Below are 22,378 nucleotides of genomic sequence, written 5' to 3' on the forward strand. Positions count from 1 at the left end.
TCTAGATATTGGCATGCTTAGGTGGATTGGGTACATAAAATCCATGAATCTTGAGTTCAGGCACATAGTAGGTAAAGACAACCTAGTAGCTGATATGCTTTCACGAGTGAGATATGATGATATAGATTTTTCTTGCATTGATGATGCTAATGATGGGGTTAATCTTTCAGCCATACATGCTGATCATTCTTGTCATGTGTCTACTTTGGAAAGCTTTGATGAGTCTTTGTATACAGGAGAGTATTTACAAATTAGTCATTATTTGAGTACTATGTCTAGACAGGATGGATGGATTGATGCAAACTTCAAAAAGATTAGAAGAAAAGCTTATGGTTTCTTCTTGCGAAGTGGGCTACTTTGGAAGCATCCACGAAAGCAAGGAGGTCAGCCATTGAGAGTTGTTTGTGATAGAGCTTCACAAGTGCAGATCATGAAAGAATTCTATGAAAGTCTTTGGGATGGACATTGAGCTATATGGGTGACCTATGAGAAGATCAAAGAACGCTATTAGTGGAGAAGCATGTATAGAGATATCTCATAGTTTGTTGAGACATGTCGTGATTGTCAATTGTACTCTTCAATGAGGCATAGAGATGAGCTTCATCCTACCTACCCGTTATCTATTCACTACAAGTGGGTTCTTGATTTGATTACTTTGCCTATTGGTTTATGGCAGATGCACTATATTGTTTTGGTACTAGAAGATCTCACAAATCAAGTGGAAGGAAGAACATTACGAACAAAGTCTACTTTAGTGGTTTGTAAGTTTCTATTGGAGGATGCTATTTACAAGTATGGATGTATTGGAAAAGTTACTGCAAATAGAGGTGAGTTGAATGCCGATGAGGCTAGGGATTTTTTCTCTCACCTTGGCATTAAACTTGCTTTGAATTCAACATATAATCCAAAAGGCAATGGGAAGAGGGAAAGAGGCCATCCACCGATTGTAAAAGCCTTGGCCAAAGCATGCGGTGGATGGGTTTGAGAGTGGCCTAGGTTGTTACCTTATGCCTTATGGGCCGATCGCACTCCTTATAATGTGACTGCAGGATATATGTGAGTTGAGTTGATGTATGGGTAGAAGCCAGTCATACATACAGAGACTTGGACACTTACTTGGAGTGCTTTACTATGGCAGCAAGAAGAGATGTCTAGAGAAGATCTTTTGGCACTTTGTATTTGTCAATTGGAGAGAAGACCTAAAGATATTGAAAGAGCAATTTAAAAGCTCAAAGAAGCCAAAATTCGCAACAAAGACCACTTCAATAGTAGACACAAATTGAGGCCTAAAGAGATTAAAGAGAGAGATTGGGTGTTGGTCTATGATAGCAGTCTAGACAACCAATATAATGCTATCCGTAAGGTTTCCAGACGATGGTTTGGGCCCTATCTAGTACAGCATGTCCATGACAATGCTACATATTCCTTAGTAGAACTTGATGGTAAGGCCTTACGGACTTCGATTGCAGGGAAGAGAATCAAACTCTTCAAGAGAAGAGATACTATAGGCTATGCAGTCGAAGAAATGGAACATGCAAATTGCGATAGACTTGAGCTAGGAGGGGATGAAGATGAAGATATGGATGTTGAATATGCTTTTGAAGATGAAGAGATTGCATTGACGATCGAGCTTGGCGGTGATGAGGATGGGTAGTTGTGGCCCATCCGAAGGATGTGCACGTTTGGAGGGGGCGGATGTCGTGTTGCTGCGTGTCTACCACTGCAAACCTGAGGGTGGAATTTTCTGCCAAGATTTTGGACTCTTAAGTCAGCATCATTATTTTCCATTGTGTGTATCTTTTGTGTTTGCATTTGCATGATGCACGAGCACATGTCGCTAGGATAGGCACAAATTCCTCAATGCACTCACAATTTTTTTGTGAAGCATCACTCGATTGATTACATATCATGGATCAAAAAAAAATTATTTCCTTAAAACATGAGTGATTGGACACAAAGTTTTCTTCCAAAAGCATGTTTTTGATAGGATGTAATGCATGGGAAGATGGGTTCAAAAGAAGATATTCATTTTGAAAGCTCAAAGACATGGAAAGACTATACTTAAAGTGATTCTCTACCAGGAAATCATCATCCATGGTAATGAAAATAAAGCCACTTCTTACTGTTGAAAATATGAATCATGAATGAGACATGCTTTGAGCCACTCACTACAACCCATAAAATTGACAACCTTTCTCATAATTTCGAAGGAATAATTTAAATCATTAATAAATCAATCACTTGGAATAAATGGTTGAGATGATGGAGCAAGGATTGCTGTTCTTGAAGGGCTCTAGCTCTCCAATAATACTGGTGCTACAAGCTCACGAAGTAATCAGATTGAGTGAAGCCAAACAATTATCTTCGGAGCTATGTGGTATGATGGATGAAGAAGCATTGTGACTTTATTTTCTCTCTTATTGGAAGGCTTTAAGAAAAGCTGATTTAAGATCTCATCCTTGTTCAAGATGGAGTATAATTACTAGAAACATGTTGATATTTCGAGTACTTGTCTTGGCGGAGATTTTGAGGATCATGGTTTGAGAAAAGAACAATTCGATGACTGTAAAACATCATTCTTAACATCTCATGACCCAAGGTATGGAGGTCGGGTAGGATTCCGGGTGGGTCAGAAAAAGGGCGGCTTCAAACGGGCCCCACAAGACAGTCATCGTCAACTTAGCTTAGGTTGGTCGGCCTCCATTTTTACATTGATATCTTGCTTTCTTCCTGATCAAAAGTAAGCATGGCGTCATCTATTCCCAGCATGTCTATTTGACCTATTCAATGACATTAAATAAACAAAAATTGTGAAAGCGTATTCTAATCAGGAAAAGCTTTGATCCTGGAGTAGCTTATTTGAAGGTGGCAGACAATTTTAAATCGCCACTACAGGAAGGACGTAGGGAGGAATGGAGGATGCAGAAGCTGGCGCAGTGGAAGATAACCGAAGACGAAACATGCTAGCGGAAGTCGAAAGAAGAAGGAGAGAAGACGAGGTTGAGGCATGATTCTGAACGACAGAAAATGATGGAAACGGAATGATTACGTTGTCAACAGCGATTGAAGTAAGTTGAAGGATGAACGAGGGAAGAAAACGATGTAGCTGACGCAGCGGGGGTGAATTTGGATACAAAGGCGAAAACAAAGTGGCGGACGATGATGTTGCTGGAAGGAGGAGAAGAAGACAATGACAAGATTTATCAAAGCTACATCTTATGTTTTTTTTTCCTTCCCCCCTGGTTCTGCATAAAATGACGTATTGACAGATATTAGCCCCAGGACCATCCTCTCCATGCTTCCACGTAAACCAACACCTGAAAGCGATGACAGAATTTGCAGAGCTATGATGTTGGAGCAGCTTGCGGCTCGGTTCACACTCCTTCGGTATCTAGACATCTCACAAGTATTGTTGAGGTCCTTCTTTGCCTGCTTCGCGTCAGGTCTCCATTCAGCATATTTGTGTTCTTTCTATTTGATCTCTTGCTTCTAGTGTTGTCGATCTCCCGACCTACTGCAAAAAGAACTCCAATTTCGCTCGGAGGTCTTCTGAATCATCCCTGCGATTCCTGCATTCTTCAAGGCACATCGACATCTAAGTGCGTTTGAGTCCGAGATCAGAGGCTTGCCCCCATCAGCACCAAAGGAGGCAGCAAAGGGATGGTGTGCTGCCTAGGATTAGCATTTACCGGTTGAGGAGAATTCCCTTTTCTTTTCTGGCTGCATTGGGAGCTGGCCTTTCCACTTACAGTGGAGAGATGATGGCATATGCGAGGGAGGTGGACTGATGATTGTCATAGTAGCTTAGCGTTCAAGTCTTCGTGTAGAAGCTTACATGCAAAAGCTTACGTTCAAGCCTATGAGCAGATTATAGGTCAACATGTATTGAAGATAAGATCAATGCAACAAAGGAGATAATCTTGTGCTCTTATCCTGTGTGAAAAAGCATGTGAAAACCTTGATCTGATCTATGAACATTGTCAAATATACTTCAATTTGCTTCTCTTTTCATGCATATCCATGGCATAATATGCTCTCATGTGACAAAACTTTGAAGATCACTTGTGAAACGATTCTTTATACTTCTTCTAATCTATCCACTGTAAACCCAAGCATTCTTTTTGCTCCATGAATTTATCATAAGTTGAGTGTTTTTTTTCATCCGTTGCTTCCATCTCGCAAAGCATCTCTGTGGTGAGCGACTTTAGGAACCCCTCCCCCCCCTGCATGAATTCTGAGCGATGACATAAAAGGAAGTCCCTAAATCTATTAGCCAACACTGAGTATACCTTGAAAAAGCATTAGGCAGTTGTGAAGTATCCAAAGAAAAAGCCATAAGTATGAAATCATCATTAGAATTAGTCTACACAACATTAAACTCTTCAATCTTAAAGCTTGACTTGCTAGGGACAATGCTACGATTATCTTTTTTGTCTTGTACTTTACCCTTGCCCTTTTTCTTGTGCTTGTCTTCGCGCATTTTATGGCATTGCAACCAAATATGTCGTACTTTTCCACAATAATAATAAGTCAATGAGAAACTGATGGCCACTGGATTTATTGTGAGACTATCCATGTGACTGAGAACGAGATTGTTGAGAGTCTCTCCCATGGTGGTCATTATCGGTCCTACTATTATTGCCCCTAACAGTCAAAGCATGAGAGGTTTGAGAAGCAGCAACATTCTTTTTGTTAACCTCTTTAGTTAAGAGTGCACCCTCTACACCTTGCAAACTGTACCCCATTAGTAGGCATACTGGCACACATAGTAGTATGAAATGTATCCTATGATTTAGGTAGTGTAATTAAGAGGAACAAGGAGAATAGAGTACCTTTGAATTCAATCTCCTATGAAGATAAATGATTGATAATGGAATGAAACCCATTTAAGTGAGTTGACATATATGAGAAGGGGACTGTGCTAGTCACATATATTGCGAATATTTTCCTATAAGTCCTATGTGTACTACCCATCAGAGACAACATTATAGAACACTTGCTTAGAGAGGGACAATATGATAGTGGACCTATAATAGCTCATCTAATTCAATCCAATCCTCTATAGTATCAATAGGTTTGGGCTTGACACCCTTGTGTTTCAAAGGCCTAACCTACATTTTCTGCACTAAAACTTGTCAAATTTGGGCCTTCCAATAGTTGTAGTTAATGCCATCCATCTTGTCTCAATATTAAAGGTAACACTATCACTCGAGCCACTAGCCATAATGAAGGCAAACAAGTGCACAAATTGTTAAAGTAGGCAACTGTAATTACTGCAAGCAGTCCTAAAACCACTGTTAAATCAAGCTAAAAACAAGGGATACTGACCAAGTAATGAAATTTCCACCAAAATAATGAAAAGAATTGTCAAATGGAGGTGATTGCTCACATAAACAATGCAGTACATTGCAATTACAACATGTTGAAATTGAAGTATAACAGTAAGAAATCAATTCCAAAGATGGGCAATCACTGATATAAGATAAACTGCAACTACCAAGGAATAGCTCCAACTAGCAGTGAGTAAATATGCGACTAATACTGAGAACTATCAAAGAGTTAGTATGTTAGATTGAAACACATTCCACCCTAGGTATAACCGTCATACATAGAGTGGGTCTCACGGCTAACAGGAGAGACCAACTAAAGGCACATTGGATTGAGTAAGATAATAGAAGCTCAATACATAACCAACCAAGATGCACATATCACTAACAATATCATGACAGAGATAGACGCTAGCAAAAGAGGAATGTCATATCAGCCCACTAAGCATCAACTGTGTACATAAAGCATGACAAGAGCATATACATGTCACCAAGTCCCACGGTCTCATTGGAAGACCCTTAAGATCAACTGCATAACCAAATGCTATTGTAATATCCAAGTGTCAAGTAGTGGCTCCTCTACTAGAACAAGAGTTGCTAGACAAGCAAGCGAAGCTCAAAACATTATGTGGAAGGTATCCATATATCCAAGATCTAGGTAGCATATATTTGAGAGCATCCGACCCAAGTTACTTACAAAGCTCTTATTAGAACTCAAATACCCATACATAATAATGAATGGCAATCAATATCAAGATTCAAAGCTTCAATCTCAGCTCAAAATAAAGCCAGAAGCATGACAAAGCATGTAACATGAACCAGAAGCATCAGCATATCAACCCAAGTAGTCAGTAAAGCACATAAGAGGCAATAGGCATGTATCCACTAACAAAATGAGCTTTAGCCCTGCTTATTATAGCAACAAAAAACCTTTGTAATATTGAGCAAAAGAATGCTTAAATCAATCCCATAGCATTCCAATACGTTGGCATAACATCCCAAGATGATCCGACATCAAATAGGCATCAAATAGACATTCAGGGAAGCATAAGTGACCTCCTGATAGTGAGTGAAGTGCTGTTTAGAGTTGTATGACAACAAACTATCACAAATTGTGAATCAATGGTGGCTGATCCTAGGAGTTCCAAAAGATGTGAAAGATGACAAGAGAGATGTCGAGGAAGATTTCGAATGTTGCCAAGTTCTAGGAGTTGGAAGATGGGGCTGAGACTACTAGGGAGTGGGCAGCCTAAACATGCACAATCATGTGGGCTACTGCTGAAGGGGTTGTCTCAAGTGCTAGCCTCAATAGACCTTGTGGCAATGCTCAATGGCATCTAGCAAGGCCCTAGATCAGGCCTTAAGAGGGTGGAAGAAGCCGGGAAGAAGATTGAGTTCAATGCATACCTCGAGGTGAACAATATGTGGTTGCCATTGAAATTGTGAGAGCTAAAGCTTTTCTCCACAAGTTGAAGCACTGCCCGAGCGAGCTCTTGGGAAAGATGGCTTTGATACCACTTTAAGAAGGGAGTGAACCATTGAACAAGCACGAAGTGGTGGAAGGAGCAAGAGTAAGAGAGAGAGAGACACAAGATGTGGGAACTCCAACAGTCACAATGTGTGACTAGCCTTTCCTTTATTTAAATGTCATTGAAAGAATAAAGAATGAAAAGACAATGATGGGCGTTCGCTATCTACAATGTACAAGTGTGCAAGAATGCCGGTACTGTCAGTGTAACTAATACATGAGCGGTTAGGCACAAGCATCTTTATCCCCAACAACTTGAAGTCTCGTCAAGGTCCATAACACAGCCCCCCCCCCCCCCCCTCCCCACCTCGAGGAATAACTCCAACTCCACTTCAGCCATATTAGCTATCTCCTTTCTTTTGTAACTTCTTGTAACTTCGTTCTTCTCGTAGTCACCATCCGTTTTGGTGGAGGGACTACCTCTGCCTTTTGTGTTGGTGGGAGAGTATTTCTCTTCTTATTAAAGTCCAAAAATTGTATATTTAATGCTTCCTATATGGTATTAGAAATTTCATTAATGTTAAGGAGGCTAATAAAAATTGAGCTTTAAACATGCAATTGATGGCCCAAGATATTGTGCATGGAAAAACTTCTCATCATTTCTTTTTCAACATTTTAAAGACAAGGAGAGGAAGAATACAATCATCATGATAGAGAATGAGAGGGGAATATCTTTAATTTAAGATGAAGAGGGTAAATTGATAGTTTTTCAAGGGTATTTGTCTTTGACCATGGGAGCTCAAATTTAAGTAATGGAGGGAGAGAGATATGAGCAATAAGTCATCACTTGCCATGGTCCAATGCAGAAAATAGTAACAATGAGCTAGCTAGAGTATTGAACAAGTCATTCACCACCATGGAGGAGCTAAAATGTGTGATTAGAAAGATGATGAAAGAGAGAGTGCTTGGGCTTGTGTAGACCCTTTCATGGCTCTTTGGGATGCTTATAAGATTTGTGGTGTCTTTTGGGAAACTCTTTTAGAGCCAACAAATTTCCCTTACCTCAATATCATAATATGCAAGAGATTGGCTTGCCTTGAGTGGTATGGTGAGATCTAGTGTTGCTTTTGCACTCTAAATTGTTGGTAGAGCATTTGTTTGTAAACCTTCTTTAGGAAGATTTTAATTTGATGATAATCCTCAAAATATAGTTTTGGTAGAGGCGTGTGTGTGTGTTGTGGTTCATGACTTTGAATAGCAAGGAATTAAATGTAATGTTTGAAAAAGATTTGTCCAGCGCAAGTGAAAAAGTAGTAGGATGAGTCAGGCGTGACTCGCATGTTCGGCTTGGAGAGCACTTATTTAGCTTGGAACGTCCATTTACATAAGGTCCCAGGCAAATTAACAATGATTAGCAAGGGAGGAAGAGATTGGCGGGAGACGTGTAGGTTTTACGAAGTCCAGGAAGAAAGAGTCTACGTGGCAGGAAGAAAAGAGAGAGAGAGAGAGCGTGTGTGTGTGTCGTGGGAGAGTGGGGACGTCAAGAAAGAGAAGCGCGGGCGGACGACGTGCGGGATGCTGACGCCCCATGAGCGGCGGAGGCGGCCGGCCAGGGAGTTAATAAAATCCGGCTGATGGCGCGTCGTCGAGATGTACTAGCGGCAGCGGCTGCCACTGCAGAACTCAATCAATCTGCCCATTAGGCTACGAGCTGGTTGTGCGAGGACAGCAATACTGGAGGTATAAGTGCGACGCTGGGATAGCTAGTGCGGGTTCCATTACAAGAGAGGAAGAGAGACAGGAAGTGTTGCCATTAAAAAGCGACACACGAGGGAAGCGCAAGAGCTACAGTTACTGTTTGCCATTACAAGAGAGAAAGGGAGACAGAGAGAGAGAGCGAGAGAGAGAGAGAGAGAGAGAGGGGCAGTACTGGTAGCGACGTATTTTAAGCCATGGGAAGAGGCAATGCGAGAGTGCCGTATCGCCATGCGTGCTCGCTGATGATGGTGGCGATGATAATCCTGTCGTCGACGATATTCATGAGAGGGGTGCAGAGCGCGCCGGGTAACGGCAAGTGGCAGACGCTGACGACTGTGGGCGTGTCCGTCATGCACATGACGGTGGACCACTTCAACAGGGTCATCTGCTTCGACCGGACCAACTTCGGGCCGTCCAAGCTGCCGCTGCCTAACGGTCGCTGCCGGCGCAACCCGCAGGATCTGGCCCTCAAGGTGGACTGCACGGCGCACTCCTTCGAGTACGACGTGGCCTCCAACAAGGCGCGCCCGCTTTTCATCTTCACCGACACGTGGTGCTCGTCGGGGGCCTGGACCTCCGACGGCAGCCTCACGCACACCGGCGGCTGGCACGACGGCACCGCCGCCATCCGCTACTTCGCGCCCTGCAACGACAACAAGTGCGACTGGGTGGAGAAAGGGCACCTGGCGGCGGCCCGCTGGTACGCCTCGGACCAGATCCTGCCGGACAACCGCGTCATCGTGGTGGGCGGCCGGGCCGCCTTCAGCTACGAGTTCGTGCCTGGCGGCCGAGCCATCGCGCTGCCCTTCCTGCAGCAGACCAACGATCCCGGCGTCGAGAATAATCTCTACCCCTTCCTCCACCTCTCCTCCGACGGCAACCTCTTCATCTTCGCCAACCGGAAATCCATCCTGCTCAACTACAAGACGAATAAGGTGGTGGAAGCGTTCCCCGACCTGCCCGGCGGCGCCCGCAACTACCCCTCCAGCGGCTCCTCCGTCATGCTGCCGCTCAAGTCTGTACTGCTCCACTTCCTAATTAATCTTCTCTTACTACAATTACAATATTGCCTCTCTGAAATTCAGCTGTTACTCTCTCGTGTTTCGCTTTCATATGATGCTCAAAATGTAGCAATTGTTATATCCTTTGTTCTTTCCGCAGTTATACTGACCTTGCCGGCCTGATAACCTCTTTCGACTGTTGCGCAGCTTGCCCTCACAACCTCATTCGACTCTTGCCCTCAAACCTTTGTGTGATAATTTCCTTGTTTGTGACCCCTGTTGCCCTCTGACAATCTCATTCGACTGTCTCCCTCACAACCTTTGTAGTCGATACAGTATATTCTTGTTTTGACAGCGAGCTGTGATGTTTTTTCTGTGATCATTGTCGCCTAGGCCCCCAGACAGGCAATCTCATTCGACTTTTGCCATTCATCTGGCTCGCACATGCTTGTGCATTCTTTGTGACAACAGTTCCACCCACAATCTCACTCTTTGTACATTAACCCAATCAGAACATTGCTGTCACATGGCTGCATTAGTTAAGGACAACTTCTATGACCCAGTATCACCCTCAATGGGGCGAAAACAGAGTTGAGAAACGACCAATTGGATTTTGGCGATTATCTGGATATTGTAGTAAAAATTTACCCAAAATTTGTCAATTTTCTCTATAAACAAGCTGAAATTGTAGCGTGATCAAGTCTCAAGCTCTATTGTACTGGTTCTCAGGCATGACGATGGATTCCACAAGGTGGAGATCATGATCTGTGGCGGTAGTGCTGACGGTGCCTTCACTGCCACGACCTTCATGCCGGCCCTTCGAGACTGTGCCCGCATGGTAATCACAGACCCTCGCCCCAATTGGGCCCTCGAGAACATGCCCGCCCCGCGTGTCATGGGCGACATGCTTATCCTCCCAACGGGCGATGTCCTCATCATCAATGGCGCTGAGCTCGGCACGGCTGGCTGGGGTAAGGCCCGAGTGGCGGCCCAGGCTCCCTACCTCTATTCTGCTTGGAAACCCCTCGGAAGAAGATTCGAGGTAAACACTCGCCCAGGCCCCATACTACTTACTCTCGTACTGTAACTCGTTCAACTATTAACCACATCTTATAGATCTCAAGTTTCAATTTGCAAAGCTGAGGTATGAGAGTAGAGGATTATTCACATTTCTATTTTGACATAGAATCAACATGTTCATAAAAAACATTTTAGAAACTAGTGAAGTTCCAAGCTTATTACGTCAGATTTGGCCTCTATACTCGCTATTCCAATCTAGAATGCCAATCCTATTAGATCCCATGAGAGACGACTTCTGGTATGCATGATTTACCTTTTAAATTGGCTCTTAAAAGTACAGTATGAACCGAGGTATGGACCTAATAGGTGAAGGTGATTCGAATTGAGTGATCAAGTTATAGTGGGGTTGATAGCTCAAATATAATTTACTTCCAAAGTATATGTAGTTGAGGTGTTTGAACTTAGAGGAAAAGTATTCCTTCATGTTGATTTAATATTAAGAACTTTGTAGCTTGCAATTGTAATAGATAGACCCACAACTATGACTTAGAAATAACTGTGACATTTCAAGCTTCAACAATCCTTATTTGTTGTGGCTTTTAGCTCTTAGTCAAAGGCTTATTTCATCAGTTTTACTTCAATGGCAAGATTATATGCTCTTATTCAACGTTGTAGCTACCAATAACGGTAAGCACAAGAAGTTTATCTTATTCTATTGCGAGAAACTCTGTGTTACTCTCATGTAGGAGTGTCCATATCATGAGTGCCTAGCCTATTACACTCAAGGGTGAGGTTTATAGATGTTATTTGTGCTTATGATCCCTATTCCATTGGCCCCATTGCTACAACGTAAGTGGGGGTGGGGACAACAAGTACCACATGTGTCAATGATATGTGTCCATTGGTCCCATATATTGGTACATGCTAAGTATATAGTAGCTATCTTGGAGGAGCTCTAGATCTAGTTGAACTTCTCATTGAGGACTTGAGAAATGGGGGTTCATATCAGCTAATGCTTCTTGTGAAGCCACTTAGAGGTTTAGAAGATTGTTATTAAGTTAACCAAGTGATGAAGAGATTTTTGATTGATGCGACTTGTAATGGACATCGCAAGAAGTTTTTGACATTTCTCAGCGTGGGAATAGGCATTTTTTCTCTTACTCTAACCCCAACCGCACCTAGCTAGCGATGTGGTCCCTCCCTTGCAAAAGCTTCTTGTCGCTACTATTAGAATTAGAGTGGGAATTTGTCTAAAACTTCGAATATTGTTAACCATGTTTATCTTTTTCTTTTCAAAGATTATTGTTGATGATGGTAATGACGATGATGATGATGTTGTTTTTGGGTGCAATGACCTATATATTGGGTGCAATACGATATGTTGTAGGTATTGGCGGCATCTCCGATACCGAGGTGGTACCACTCGACGGCTGCGATCCTGCACGACGGGAGGGTGTTGGTGGGAGGGAGCAACACGAATGCGGGGTACGTGTTTGGGGGGCCGTTCCCGACGGAGCTCCGGCTGGAGTCGTACAGCCCCTACTATCTCAACCGGGCCTTCAACCCGCGCCGGCCCACCATCACGGCGGTGTCGGGTGGCGGGGCGGCCATCCGGTACGGCGCCAAGTTCACAGTCCGCTTCACGGTGCCCTCCGCCCCGGCCAATCTCTACTTCAACGTCTACTTCCCGCCCTTCACCACCCACACCTTCTCCATGAGCCAGCGCATGCTCTTCCTGGACCACGCCTTCGTCAAGGCCGGCGCCACCACCTACCTCGCCACCGTCACTGCCCCTCCCAACTCCGTCGTCGCCCCCTCTGGCTACTACATGCTCCGTGTCATCACCGATGGTGTCCCCAGCACCGCCGCTTGGGTGCGCTTCGCCTAGCTATCTTCGCCTACCATTGTCAACAAAGCAAAACAAAACAAAATACCCAAAACACCACACCTACACACCATAACCCAAAATTCATTATAGAAGAGTGTCATAACAATAAGACATCCCACAATGACATGCACATTAAATCATACTTAAATTATTTTCTTAAAAAACCACCAAAGCAAGGCAAGGTTCGGGAAATAATTTTTGAGAAAGAGGAAATAAATCATTTTCATTATCATATGAGAAAGAAATCCCCCATTCAGACGGTATCTTATACATATATTTAACAAATATAACTATATTTTGAAAAATTTGAAGAGGATTTATTCCCTTCTTCCAAAGAATTGAGAAGGATTTTTGTCAAGGTGAACAAGTTCTAGGTTGAAGCGAATCCATCTTTTCCCGAATCTTGAAGCAATGTGAACTCCAGGACTTACATGTCCTCAAAATGGGTTGTCGAAATGGACTTCACTTCACATGGTTTATAGAAAGACCCCTCATTATGATTTTCTCAATAACATTTGCAAACGCACAATCTCAAAATTGAGCCCATTACAAACCATATGTAAAACCAAAACTTGTCAATACATTTTTACCATTGCTTCAATGCTTTGAGCACAAAATTTGTGACTTTCTGTATCCAAGGCAATTCAGTAGAACATACATGTTTTTGGTTGAAATGGTGACCTTACATTACAATCTTAGCACAAATTAGGAAAATGGAGAATAATACATTATTAAATAAAAGTCTCTTTCCATGAATATATAAAACATAACCAATGTGACCTTAGAGATTGTGTGCCAGTAAAGTTGAACACTTGTAGCCTATGGTGGAGAAAACTGTAAATGTTAAAAGCTAGTGAATGATGCTAGAGAAGTCAAGACTATGCCTAGAATACATAGAACTTGATGGATGCAAAAAAGGAGTTTAAAAAATGAATGATCAGGAACCTTTGCATGTGCATGAAAGTATCAACCTTTGTGCTTTTAATGGATTAAATTGATCAAAGAAAATAATGTTTGCATGCAAGAGAGAGTGCTATTATCAAAGAGATCTCATGGCTACAAGGAGAGAAGAGGAGGATAGAGAGGTGGAAGAACCTTTAGTTGCACGATTTTAGGGAGATCCCTTGGAAATTTCTATTGTTGGTAAGTTGGCTACTTTGTATTTATCAAGAATTGAAACTTTTTGGATAGTAGATTGAGTTCATGTCTCTTGTCTAGTTTGTTTTACTCCCACAACTTGGATTTCACAAGCTGATTATTGAGTTGAGTCTCCCCACACAACTTTTGTGATTTGTGTAGGGTTGAGGCTTGTGGATCCTCCCTTTTATACACTACAAGATATTAGGGGCTTTTGTGATAGGAGGGCCAAAATTGGCGGGTGTCACATATGTGACCAAGATCAAGGGCATCACATATGCAATGTGATTTAGCATTGTATAAATGATAAAAATTTAAGGACACATGGAACACGTTCTGCAATGTGTATAGAGATGTTTGCAAATTGAGTAATATCACTTATGAGATGCTTTTGAATTTTGTTGCATAACTGATGCTCTGAATTTAATAATGCTGGGGAGTGCATGCCTATGACACATTCATCATCATCATCTTTTTCTTCTTCTTTGATTGAGGAGGGGGATATAGAGTGAAATTTTAACAAAAAACTCTAGAATAGTATTACTAGTGCATTCCAAATGTATTCTAGAATGAGCTTGGGGAAGTTACTATATTTATTCTATACCCTTCTGTATGTAAAAAAATATATAAAAATGATACTTTAGAAATCCTTATTTTGAACCCATGTGATGCACACATATATTCATGAGTAACTTACATGAGGGAATGAGGCTATTAATGAAGTGGATTTTCTAGTTGGTGGTACTTTAAGTTTTTATGGTACCTCTCCGAACTTGGATCGTTTTGGGTTGTTCTTTTGTGGCAGCTTGAGACTCAATTTCCAAAGCGTGATCAAATAAGAGTGGTGGTGTGGCTAATCTTGGCGGTTCTTGTTGTGGTACTTCTTTTGCAAGAGTAGTAAGGGAGTAGGCTAATTTTTTGAATTATATGTTCAACTGAGTGGTCTATTTGAATCTAGTTCTCAATTAGGTCTCCTTGCATGACCTACATTTTAGTTGATGAATTTGAGAAGTGAAAATGTGATGGATGGTTGTCTATAGAGTTTAGACTTTAGTCTTTAGGATATCCACATTATATCATCACACACTACAACAAAAAGGCTCCATAGACGCACTTTTAGACGCAATATTTGAATTGTGAAAAAAAAAATCGAGCGCGTTTATTAACGTGTCTATAAAATCGCGTCTAAAAGTGCGCTTATAGGCAGAAGTAGACGCACATTTAGACGCACCTATAGACGCAGGTATAAACGCGCTACGTAAATATATAATCATATTTTTAAAAAAGTGGATATATTTATATTGTGCGTCTACTTTTGCCTAAAAGCGTGCTTATAGGCAGAAGTAGACGCACATTTAGACGCACCTATAGACGCAGGTATAAACGCGCTACGTAAATATATAATCATATTTAAAAAAAAGTGGATATATTCATATTGTGTGTCTATACACGCGTGTATCTACGCGTCTAACACCGCGTTTACTCTGAAAGTTTTTTACGAGAATAGACGCGCATTTATCTTGCAATTTAGACGCGCAAACCAGAGGTAAGAAAACAAAAACCAGAGAGCATGCTCTCTGGTTTTTTTCTCCCCCATCAACATCAAATTGTATACTTAGGAAAAACAGAGAAAGATTATTTCGAAGATTGGATACTGAAAAACAAAACAATGTATGTAGCATACAAAATTTCATATATATAGATGAAACATTTTTACATTATGAGTTCTAGTGCTTGTGACGTCATGATCGCAAGCACTAGCTGAAAGTAATACATATCAAAAATGACAATTACAAGCCAAGGGGAGGCATGCATGCATGGGGCTCCTTTATATCTCCTCGGAAGAGGCATCATCATTGCTATCACCACCACTGCCTATGCCGCTGTCGTTGCCGCCACCGTTACTGCTAGTCCCCCCTTCGCTATCCTCAACTGCATCAGGGTTCGCCTACACAAAGGATTAAAGTATATAAATACCATTACAAACAATAAATCATATTGATCTATACTTTTCATGTAAAAAATAAAACATACCTCTTCTGGTGGTTGAATCCTCATGGCGCGATTATATTGCTCCTCTGTGATGAGTCCCTCCTCGTAGAAATGCTACCAAGTGGACGGTCGGTTATGACCTCGATGGTAGCCTACCTCTCTAGGAGTAGGCATCCTATCAACGATATGGAACTACAAAACAATTTGAACATACAACATATTAAAATACACTACATAATAAAGTGAAACAAATTACAAAATTTAATTTAAAAAAGAAATCAAATAATATTTACAAACTCAGCCCCCCATGACTCCGTGCCACCCGATCCATAATGCGACGATCCCATGGTTGCCATCTGGATACGTCGCGTCTCTGCATGCTGGCGGGGCTCTTTTCTCCACAAGTTGAAGCACTGCCCGAGCGAGCTCTTGGGAAAGATGGCTTTGATACCACTTTAAGAAGGGAGTGAACCATTGAACAAGCACGAAGTGGTGGAAGGAGCAAGAGTAAGAGAGAGAGAGACACAAGATGTGGGAACTCCAACAGTCACAATGTGTGACTAGCCTTTCCTTTATTTAAATGTCATTGAAAGAATAAAGAATGAAAAGACAATGATGGGCGTTCGCTATCTACAATGTACAAGTGTGCAAGAATGCCGGTACTGTCAGTGTAACTAATACATGAGCGGTTAGGCACAAGCATCTTTATCCCCAACAACTTGAAGTCTCGTCAAGGTCCATAACACAGCCCCCCCCCCCCCCCTCCCCACCTCGAGGAATAACTCCAACTCCACTTCAGCCATATTAGCTATCTCCTTTCTTTTGTAACTTCTTGTAACTTCGTTCTTCTCGTAGTCACCATCCGTTTTGGTGGAGGGACTACCTCTGCCTTTTGTGTTGGTGGGAGAGTATTTCTCTTCTTATTAAAGTCCAAAAATTGTATATTTAATGCTTCCTATATGGTATTAGAAATTTCATTAATGTTAAGGAGGCTAATAAAAATTGAGCTTTAAACATGCAATTGATGGCCCAAGATATTGTGCATGGAAAAACTTCTCATCATTTCTTTTTCAACATTTTAAAGACAAGGAGAGGAAGAATACAATCATCATGATAGAGAATGAGAGGGGAATATCTTTAATTTAAGATGAAGAGGGTAAATTGATAGTTTTTCAAGGGTATTTGTCTTTGACCATGGGAGCTCAAATTTAAGTAATGGAGGGAGAGAGATATGAGCAATAAGTCATCACTTGCCATGGTCCAATGCAGAAAATAGTAACAATGAGCTAGCTAGAGTATTGAACAAGTCATTCACCACCATGGAGGAGCTAAAATGTGTGATTAGAAAGATGATGAAAGAGAGAGTGCTTGGGCTTGTGTAGACCCTTTCATGGCTCTTTGGGATGCTTATAAGATTTGTGGTGTCTTTTGGGAAACTCTTTTAGAGCCAACAAATTTCCCTTACCTCAATATCATAATATGCAAGAGATTGGCTTGCCTTGAGTGGTATGGTGAGATCTAGTGTTGCTTTTGCACTCTAAATTGTTGGTAGAGCATTTGTTTGTAAACCTTCTTTAGGAAGATTTTAATTTGATGATAATCCTCAAAATATAGTTTTGGTAGAGGCGTGTGTGTGTGTTGTGGTTCATGACTTTGAATAGCAAGGAATTAAATGTAATGTTTGAAAAAGATTTGTCCAGCGCAAGTGAAAAAGTAGTAGGATGAGTCAGGCGTGACTCGCATGTTCGGCTTGGAGAGCACTTATTTAGCTTGGAACGTCCATTTACATAAGGTCCCAGGCAAATTAACAATGATTAGCAAGGGAGGAAGAGATTGGCGGGAGACGTGTAGGTTTTACGAAGTCCAGGAAGAAAGAGTCTACGTGGCAGGAAGAAAAGAGAGAGAGAGAGAGCGTGTGTGTGTGTCGTGGGAGAGTGGGGACGTCAAGAAAGAGAAGCGCGGGCGGACGACGTGCGGGATGCTGACGCCCCATGAGCGGCGGAGGCGGCCGGCCAGGGAGTTAATAAAATCCGGCTGATGGCGCGTCGTCGAGATGTACTAGCGGCAGCGGCTGCCACTGCAGAACTCAATCAATCTGCCCATTAGGCTACGAGCTGGTTGTGCGAGGACAGCAATACTGGAGGTATAAGTGCGACGCTGGGATAGCTAGTGCGGGTTCCATTACAAGAGAGGAAGAGAGACAGGAAGTGTTGCCATTAAAAAGCGACACACGAGGGAAGCGCAAGAGCTACAGTTACTGTTTGCCATTACAAGAGAGAAAGGGAGACAGAGAGAGAGAGCGAGAGAGAGAGAGAGAGAGAGAGGGGCAGTACTGGTAGCGACGTATTTTAAGCCATGGGAAGAGGCAATGCGAGAGTGCCGTATCGCCATGCGTGCTCGCTGATGATGGTGGCGATGATAATCCTGTCGTCGACGATATTCATGAGAGGGGTGCAGAGCGCGCCGGGTAACGGCAAGTGGCAGACGCTGACGACTGTGGGCGTGTCCGTCATGCACATGACGGTGGACCACTTCAACAGGGTCATCTGCTTCGACCGGACCAACTTCGGGCCGTCCAAGCTGCCGCTGCCTAACGGTCGCTGCCGGCGCAACCCGCAGGATCTGGCCCTCAAGGTGGACTGCACGGCGCACTCCTTCGAGTACGACGTGGCCTCCAACAAGGCGCGCCCGCTTTTCATCTTCACCGACACGTGGTGCTCGTCGGGGGCCTGGACCTCCGACGGCAGCCTCACGCACACCGGCGGCTGGCACGACGGCACCGCCGCCATCCGCTACTTCGCGCCCTGCAACGACAACAAGTGCGACTGGGTGGAGAAAGGGCACCTGGCGGCGGCCCGCTGGTACGCCTCGGACCAGATCCTGCCGGACAACCGCGTCATCGTGGTGGGCGGCCGGGCCGCCTTCAGCTACGAGTTCGTGCCTGGCGGCCGAGCCATCGCGCTGCCCTTCCTGCAGCAGACCAACGATCCCGGCGTCGAGAATAATCTCTACCCCTTCCTCCACCTCTCCTCCGACGGCAACCTCTTCATCTTCGCCAACCGGAAATCCATCCTGCTCAACTACAAGACGAATAAGGTGGTGGAAGCGTTCCCCGACCTGCCCGGCGGCGCCCGCAACTACCCCTCCAGCGGCTCCTCCGTCATGCTGCCGCTCAAGTCTGTACTGCTCCACTTCCTAATTAATCTTCTCTTACTACAATTACAATATTGCCTCTCTGAAATTCAGCTGTTACTCTCTCGTGTTTCGCTTTCATATGATGCTCAAAATGTAGCAATTGTTATATCCTTTGTTCTTTCCGCAGTTATACTGACCTTGCCGGCCTGATAACCTCTTTCGACTGTTGCGCAGCTTGCCCTCACAACCTCATTCGACTCTTGCCCTCAAACCTTTGTGTGATAATTTCCTTGTTTGTGACCCCTGTTGCCCTCTGACAATCTCATTCGACTGTCTCCCTCACAACCTTTGTAGTCGATACAGTATATTCTTGTTTTGACAGCGAGCTGTGATGTTTTTTCTGTGATCATTGTCGCCTAGGCCCCCAGACAGGCAATCTCATTCGACTTTTGCCATTCATCTGGCTCGCACATGCTTGTGCATTCTTTGTGACAACAGTTCCACCCACAATCTCACTCTTTGTACATTAACCCAATCAGAACATTGCTGTCACATGGCTGCATTAGTTAAGGACAACTTCTATGACCCAGTATCACCCTCAATGGGGCGAAAACAGAGTTGAGAAACGACCAATTGGATTTTGGCGATTATCTGGATATTGTAGTAAAAATTTACCCAAAATTTGTCAATTTTCTCTATAAACAAGCTGAAATTGTAGCGTGATCAAGTCTCAAGCTCTATTGTACTGGTTCTCAGGCATGACGATGGATTCCACAAGGTGGAGATCATGATCTGTGGCGGTAGTGCTGACGGTGCCTTCACTGCCACGACCTTCATGCCGGCCCTTCGAGACTGTGCCCGCATGGTAATCACAGACCCTCGCCCCAATTGGGCCCTCGAGAACATGCCCGCCCCGCGTGTCATGGGCGACATGCTTATCCTCCCAACGGGCGATGTCCTCATCATCAATGGCGCTGAGCTCGGCACGGCTGGCTGGGGTAAGGCCCGAGTGGCGGCCCAGGCTCCCTACCTCTATTCTGCTTGGAAACCCCTCGGAAGAAGATTCGAGGTAAACACTCGCCCAGGCCCCATACTACTTACTCTCGTACTGTAACTCGTTCAACTATTAACCACATCTTATAGATCTCAAGTTTCAATTTGCAAAGCTGAGGTATGAGAGTAGAGGATTATTCACATTTCTATTTTGACATAGAATCAACATGTTCATAAAAAACATTTTAGAAACTAGTGAAGTTCCAAGCTTATTACGTCAGATTTGGCCTCTATACTCGCTATTCCAATCTAGAATGCCAATCCTATTAGATCCCATGAGAGACGACTTCTGGTATGCATGATTTACCTTTTAAATTGGCTCTTAAAAGTACAGTATGAACCGAGGTATGGACCTAATAGGTGAAGGTGATTCGAATTGAGTGATCAAGTTATAGTGGGGTTGATAGCTCAAATATAATTTACTTCCAAAGTATATGTAGTTGAGGTGTTTGAACTTAGAGGAAAAGTATTCCTTCATGTTGATTTAATATTAAGAACTTTGTAGCTTGCAATTGTAATAGATAGACCCACAACTATGACTTAGAAATAACTGTGACATTTCAAGCTTCAACAATCCTTATTTGTTGTGGCTTTTAGCTCTTAGTCAAAGGCTTATTTCATCAGTTTTACTTCAATGGCAAGATTATATGCTCTTATTCAACGTTGTAGCTACCAATAACGGTAAGCACAAGAAGTTTATCTTATTCTATTGCGAGAAACTCTGTGTTACTCTCATGTAGGAGTGTCCATATCATGAGTGCCTAGCCTATTACACTCAAGGGTGAGGTTTATAGATGTTATTTGTGCTTATGATCCCTATTCCATTGGCCCCATTGCTACAACGTAAGTGGGGGTGGGGACAACAAGTACCACATGTGTCAATGATATGTGTCCATTGGTCCCATATATTGGTACATGCTAAGTATATAGTAGCTATCTTGGAGGAGCTCTAGATCTAGTTGAACTTCTCATTGAGGACTTGAGAAATGGGGGTTCATATCAGCTAATGCTTCTTGTGAAGCCACTTAGAGGTTTAGAAGATTGTTATTAAGTTAACCAAGTGATGAAGAGATTTTTGATTGATGCGACTTGTAATGGACATCGCAAGAAGTTTTTGACATTTCTCAGCGTGGGAATAGGCATTTTTTCTCTTACTCTAACCCCAACCGCACCTAGCTAGCGATGTGGTCCCTCCCTTGCAAAAGCTTCTTGTCGCTACTATTAGAATTAGAGTGGGAATTTGTCTAAAACTTCGAATATTGTTAACCATGTTTATCTTTTTCTTTTCAAAGATTATTGTTGATGATGGTAATGACGATGATGATGATGTTGTTTTTGGGTGCAATGACCTATATATTGGGTGCAATACGATATGTTGTAGGTATTGGCGGCATCTCCGATACCGAGGTGGTACCACTCGACGGCTGCGATCCTGCACGACGGGAGGGTGTTGGTGGGAGGGAGCAACACGAATGCGGGGTACGTGTTTGGGGGGCCGTTCCCGACGGAGCTCCGGCTGGAGTCGTACAGCCCCTACTATCTCAACCGGGCCTTCAACCCGCGCCGGCCCACCATCACGGCGGTGTCGGGTGGCGGGGCGGCCATCCGGTACGGCGCCAAGTTCACAGTCCGCTTCACGGTGCCCTCCGCCCCGGCCAATCTCTACTTCAACGTCTACTTCCCGCCCTTCACCACCCACACCTTCTCCATGAGCCAGCGCATGCTCTTCCTGGACCACGCCTTCGTCAAGGCCGGCGCCACCACCTACCTCGCCACCGTCACTGCCCCTCCCAACTCCGTCGTCGCCCCCTCTGGCTACTACATGCTCCGTGTCATCACCGATGGTGTCCCCAGCACCGCCGCTTGGGTGCGCTTCGCCTAGCTATCTTCGCCTACCATTGTCAACAAAGCAAAACAAAACAAAATACCCAAAACACCACACCTACACACCATAACCCAAAATTCATTATAGAAGAGTGTCATAACAATAAGACATCCCACAATGACATGCACATTAAATCATACTTAAATTATTTTCTTAAAAAACCACCAAAGCAAGGCAAGGTTCGGGAAATAATTTTTGAGAAAGAGGAAATAAATCATTTTCATTATCATATGAGAAAGAAATCCCCCATTCAGACGGTATCTTATACATATATTTAACAAATATAACTATATTTTGAAAAATTTGAAGAGGATTTATTCCCTTCTTCCAAAGAATTGAGAAGGATTTTTGTCAAGGTGAACAAGTTCTAGGTTGAAGCGAATCCATCTTTTCCCGAATCTTGAAGCAATGTGAACTCCAGGACTTACATGTCCTCAAAATGGGTTGTCGAAATGGACTTCACTTCACATGGTTTATAGAAAGACCCCTCATTATGATTTTCTCAATAACATTTGCAAACGCACAATCTCAAAATTGAGCCCATTACAAACCATATGTAAAACCAAAACTTGTCAATACATTTTTACCATTGCTTCAATGCTTTGAGCACAAAATTTGTGACTTTCTGTATCCAAGGCAATTCAGTAGAACATACATGTTTTTGGTTGAAATGGTGACCTTACATTACAATCTTAGCACAAATTAGGAAAATGG

General features: G+C 43.1%; 2 protein-coding genes across 2 annotated transcripts; both read left to right on the top strand.

Moving 5' to 3' along the window:
- Positions 1 to 8,273: 8,273 nt before the first annotated feature.
- LOC148013467 (aldehyde oxidase GLOX-like) lies at positions 8,274 to 13,079 on the top strand. The gene is made up of 3 exons (XM_087668373.1): positions 8,274 to 9,568; positions 10,284 to 10,596; positions 11,962 to 13,079. The coding sequence occupies exons 1-3, from the start codon at positions 8,748 to 8,750 to the stop codon at positions 12,460 to 12,462; spliced, it is 1,635 nt and encodes a 544-aa protein (XP_087524499.1). The 5' UTR covers positions 8,274 to 8,747; the 3' UTR covers positions 12,463 to 13,079.
- Positions 13,080 to 17,472: 4,393 nt separating this feature from the next.
- LOC148013468 (aldehyde oxidase GLOX-like) lies at positions 17,473 to 22,312 on the top strand. Its single transcript, XM_087668387.1, has 3 exons — positions 17,473 to 18,767; positions 19,483 to 19,795; positions 21,161 to 22,312. The coding sequence occupies exons 1-3, from the start codon at positions 17,947 to 17,949 to the stop codon at positions 21,659 to 21,661; spliced, it is 1,635 nt and encodes a 544-aa protein (XP_087524513.1). The 5' UTR covers positions 17,473 to 17,946; the 3' UTR covers positions 21,662 to 22,312.
- The last annotated feature ends 66 nt before the right edge of the window (positions 22,313 to 22,378 follow it).

Source organism: Lygodium microphyllum, chromosome 26, assembly GCF_053477565.2.
Source record: "Lygodium microphyllum isolate KBCC chromosome 26, Lygodium_microphyllum_v1.1.10, whole genome shotgun sequence".
In the NCBI taxonomy this organism is placed as follows: domain Eukaryota; kingdom Viridiplantae; phylum Streptophyta; class Polypodiopsida; order Schizaeales; family Lygodiaceae; genus Lygodium; species Lygodium microphyllum.

Bases quoted from the DNA above. Each gene is read 5' to 3' on its own strand.
- LOC148013467 (XM_087668373.1), top strand. From the start codon at position 8,748: ATGGGAAGAGGCAATGCGAGAGTGCCGTATCGCCATGCGTGCTCGCTG. The intron at 9,569-10,283 runs GTCTGTACTGCT...ACTGGTTCTCAG, and splicing joins TCCGTCATGCTGCCGCTCAA to GCATGACGATGGATTCCACA. The intron at 10,597-11,961 runs GTAAACACTCGC...GATATGTTGTAG, and splicing joins CCCTCGGAAGAAGATTCGAG to GTATTGGCGGCATCTCCGAT.
- LOC148013468 (XM_087668387.1), top strand. From the start codon at position 17,947: ATGGGAAGAGGCAATGCGAGAGTGCCGTATCGCCATGCGTGCTCGCTG. The intron at 18,768-19,482 runs GTCTGTACTGCT...ACTGGTTCTCAG, and splicing joins TCCGTCATGCTGCCGCTCAA to GCATGACGATGGATTCCACA. The intron at 19,796-21,160 runs GTAAACACTCGC...GATATGTTGTAG, and splicing joins CCCTCGGAAGAAGATTCGAG to GTATTGGCGGCATCTCCGAT.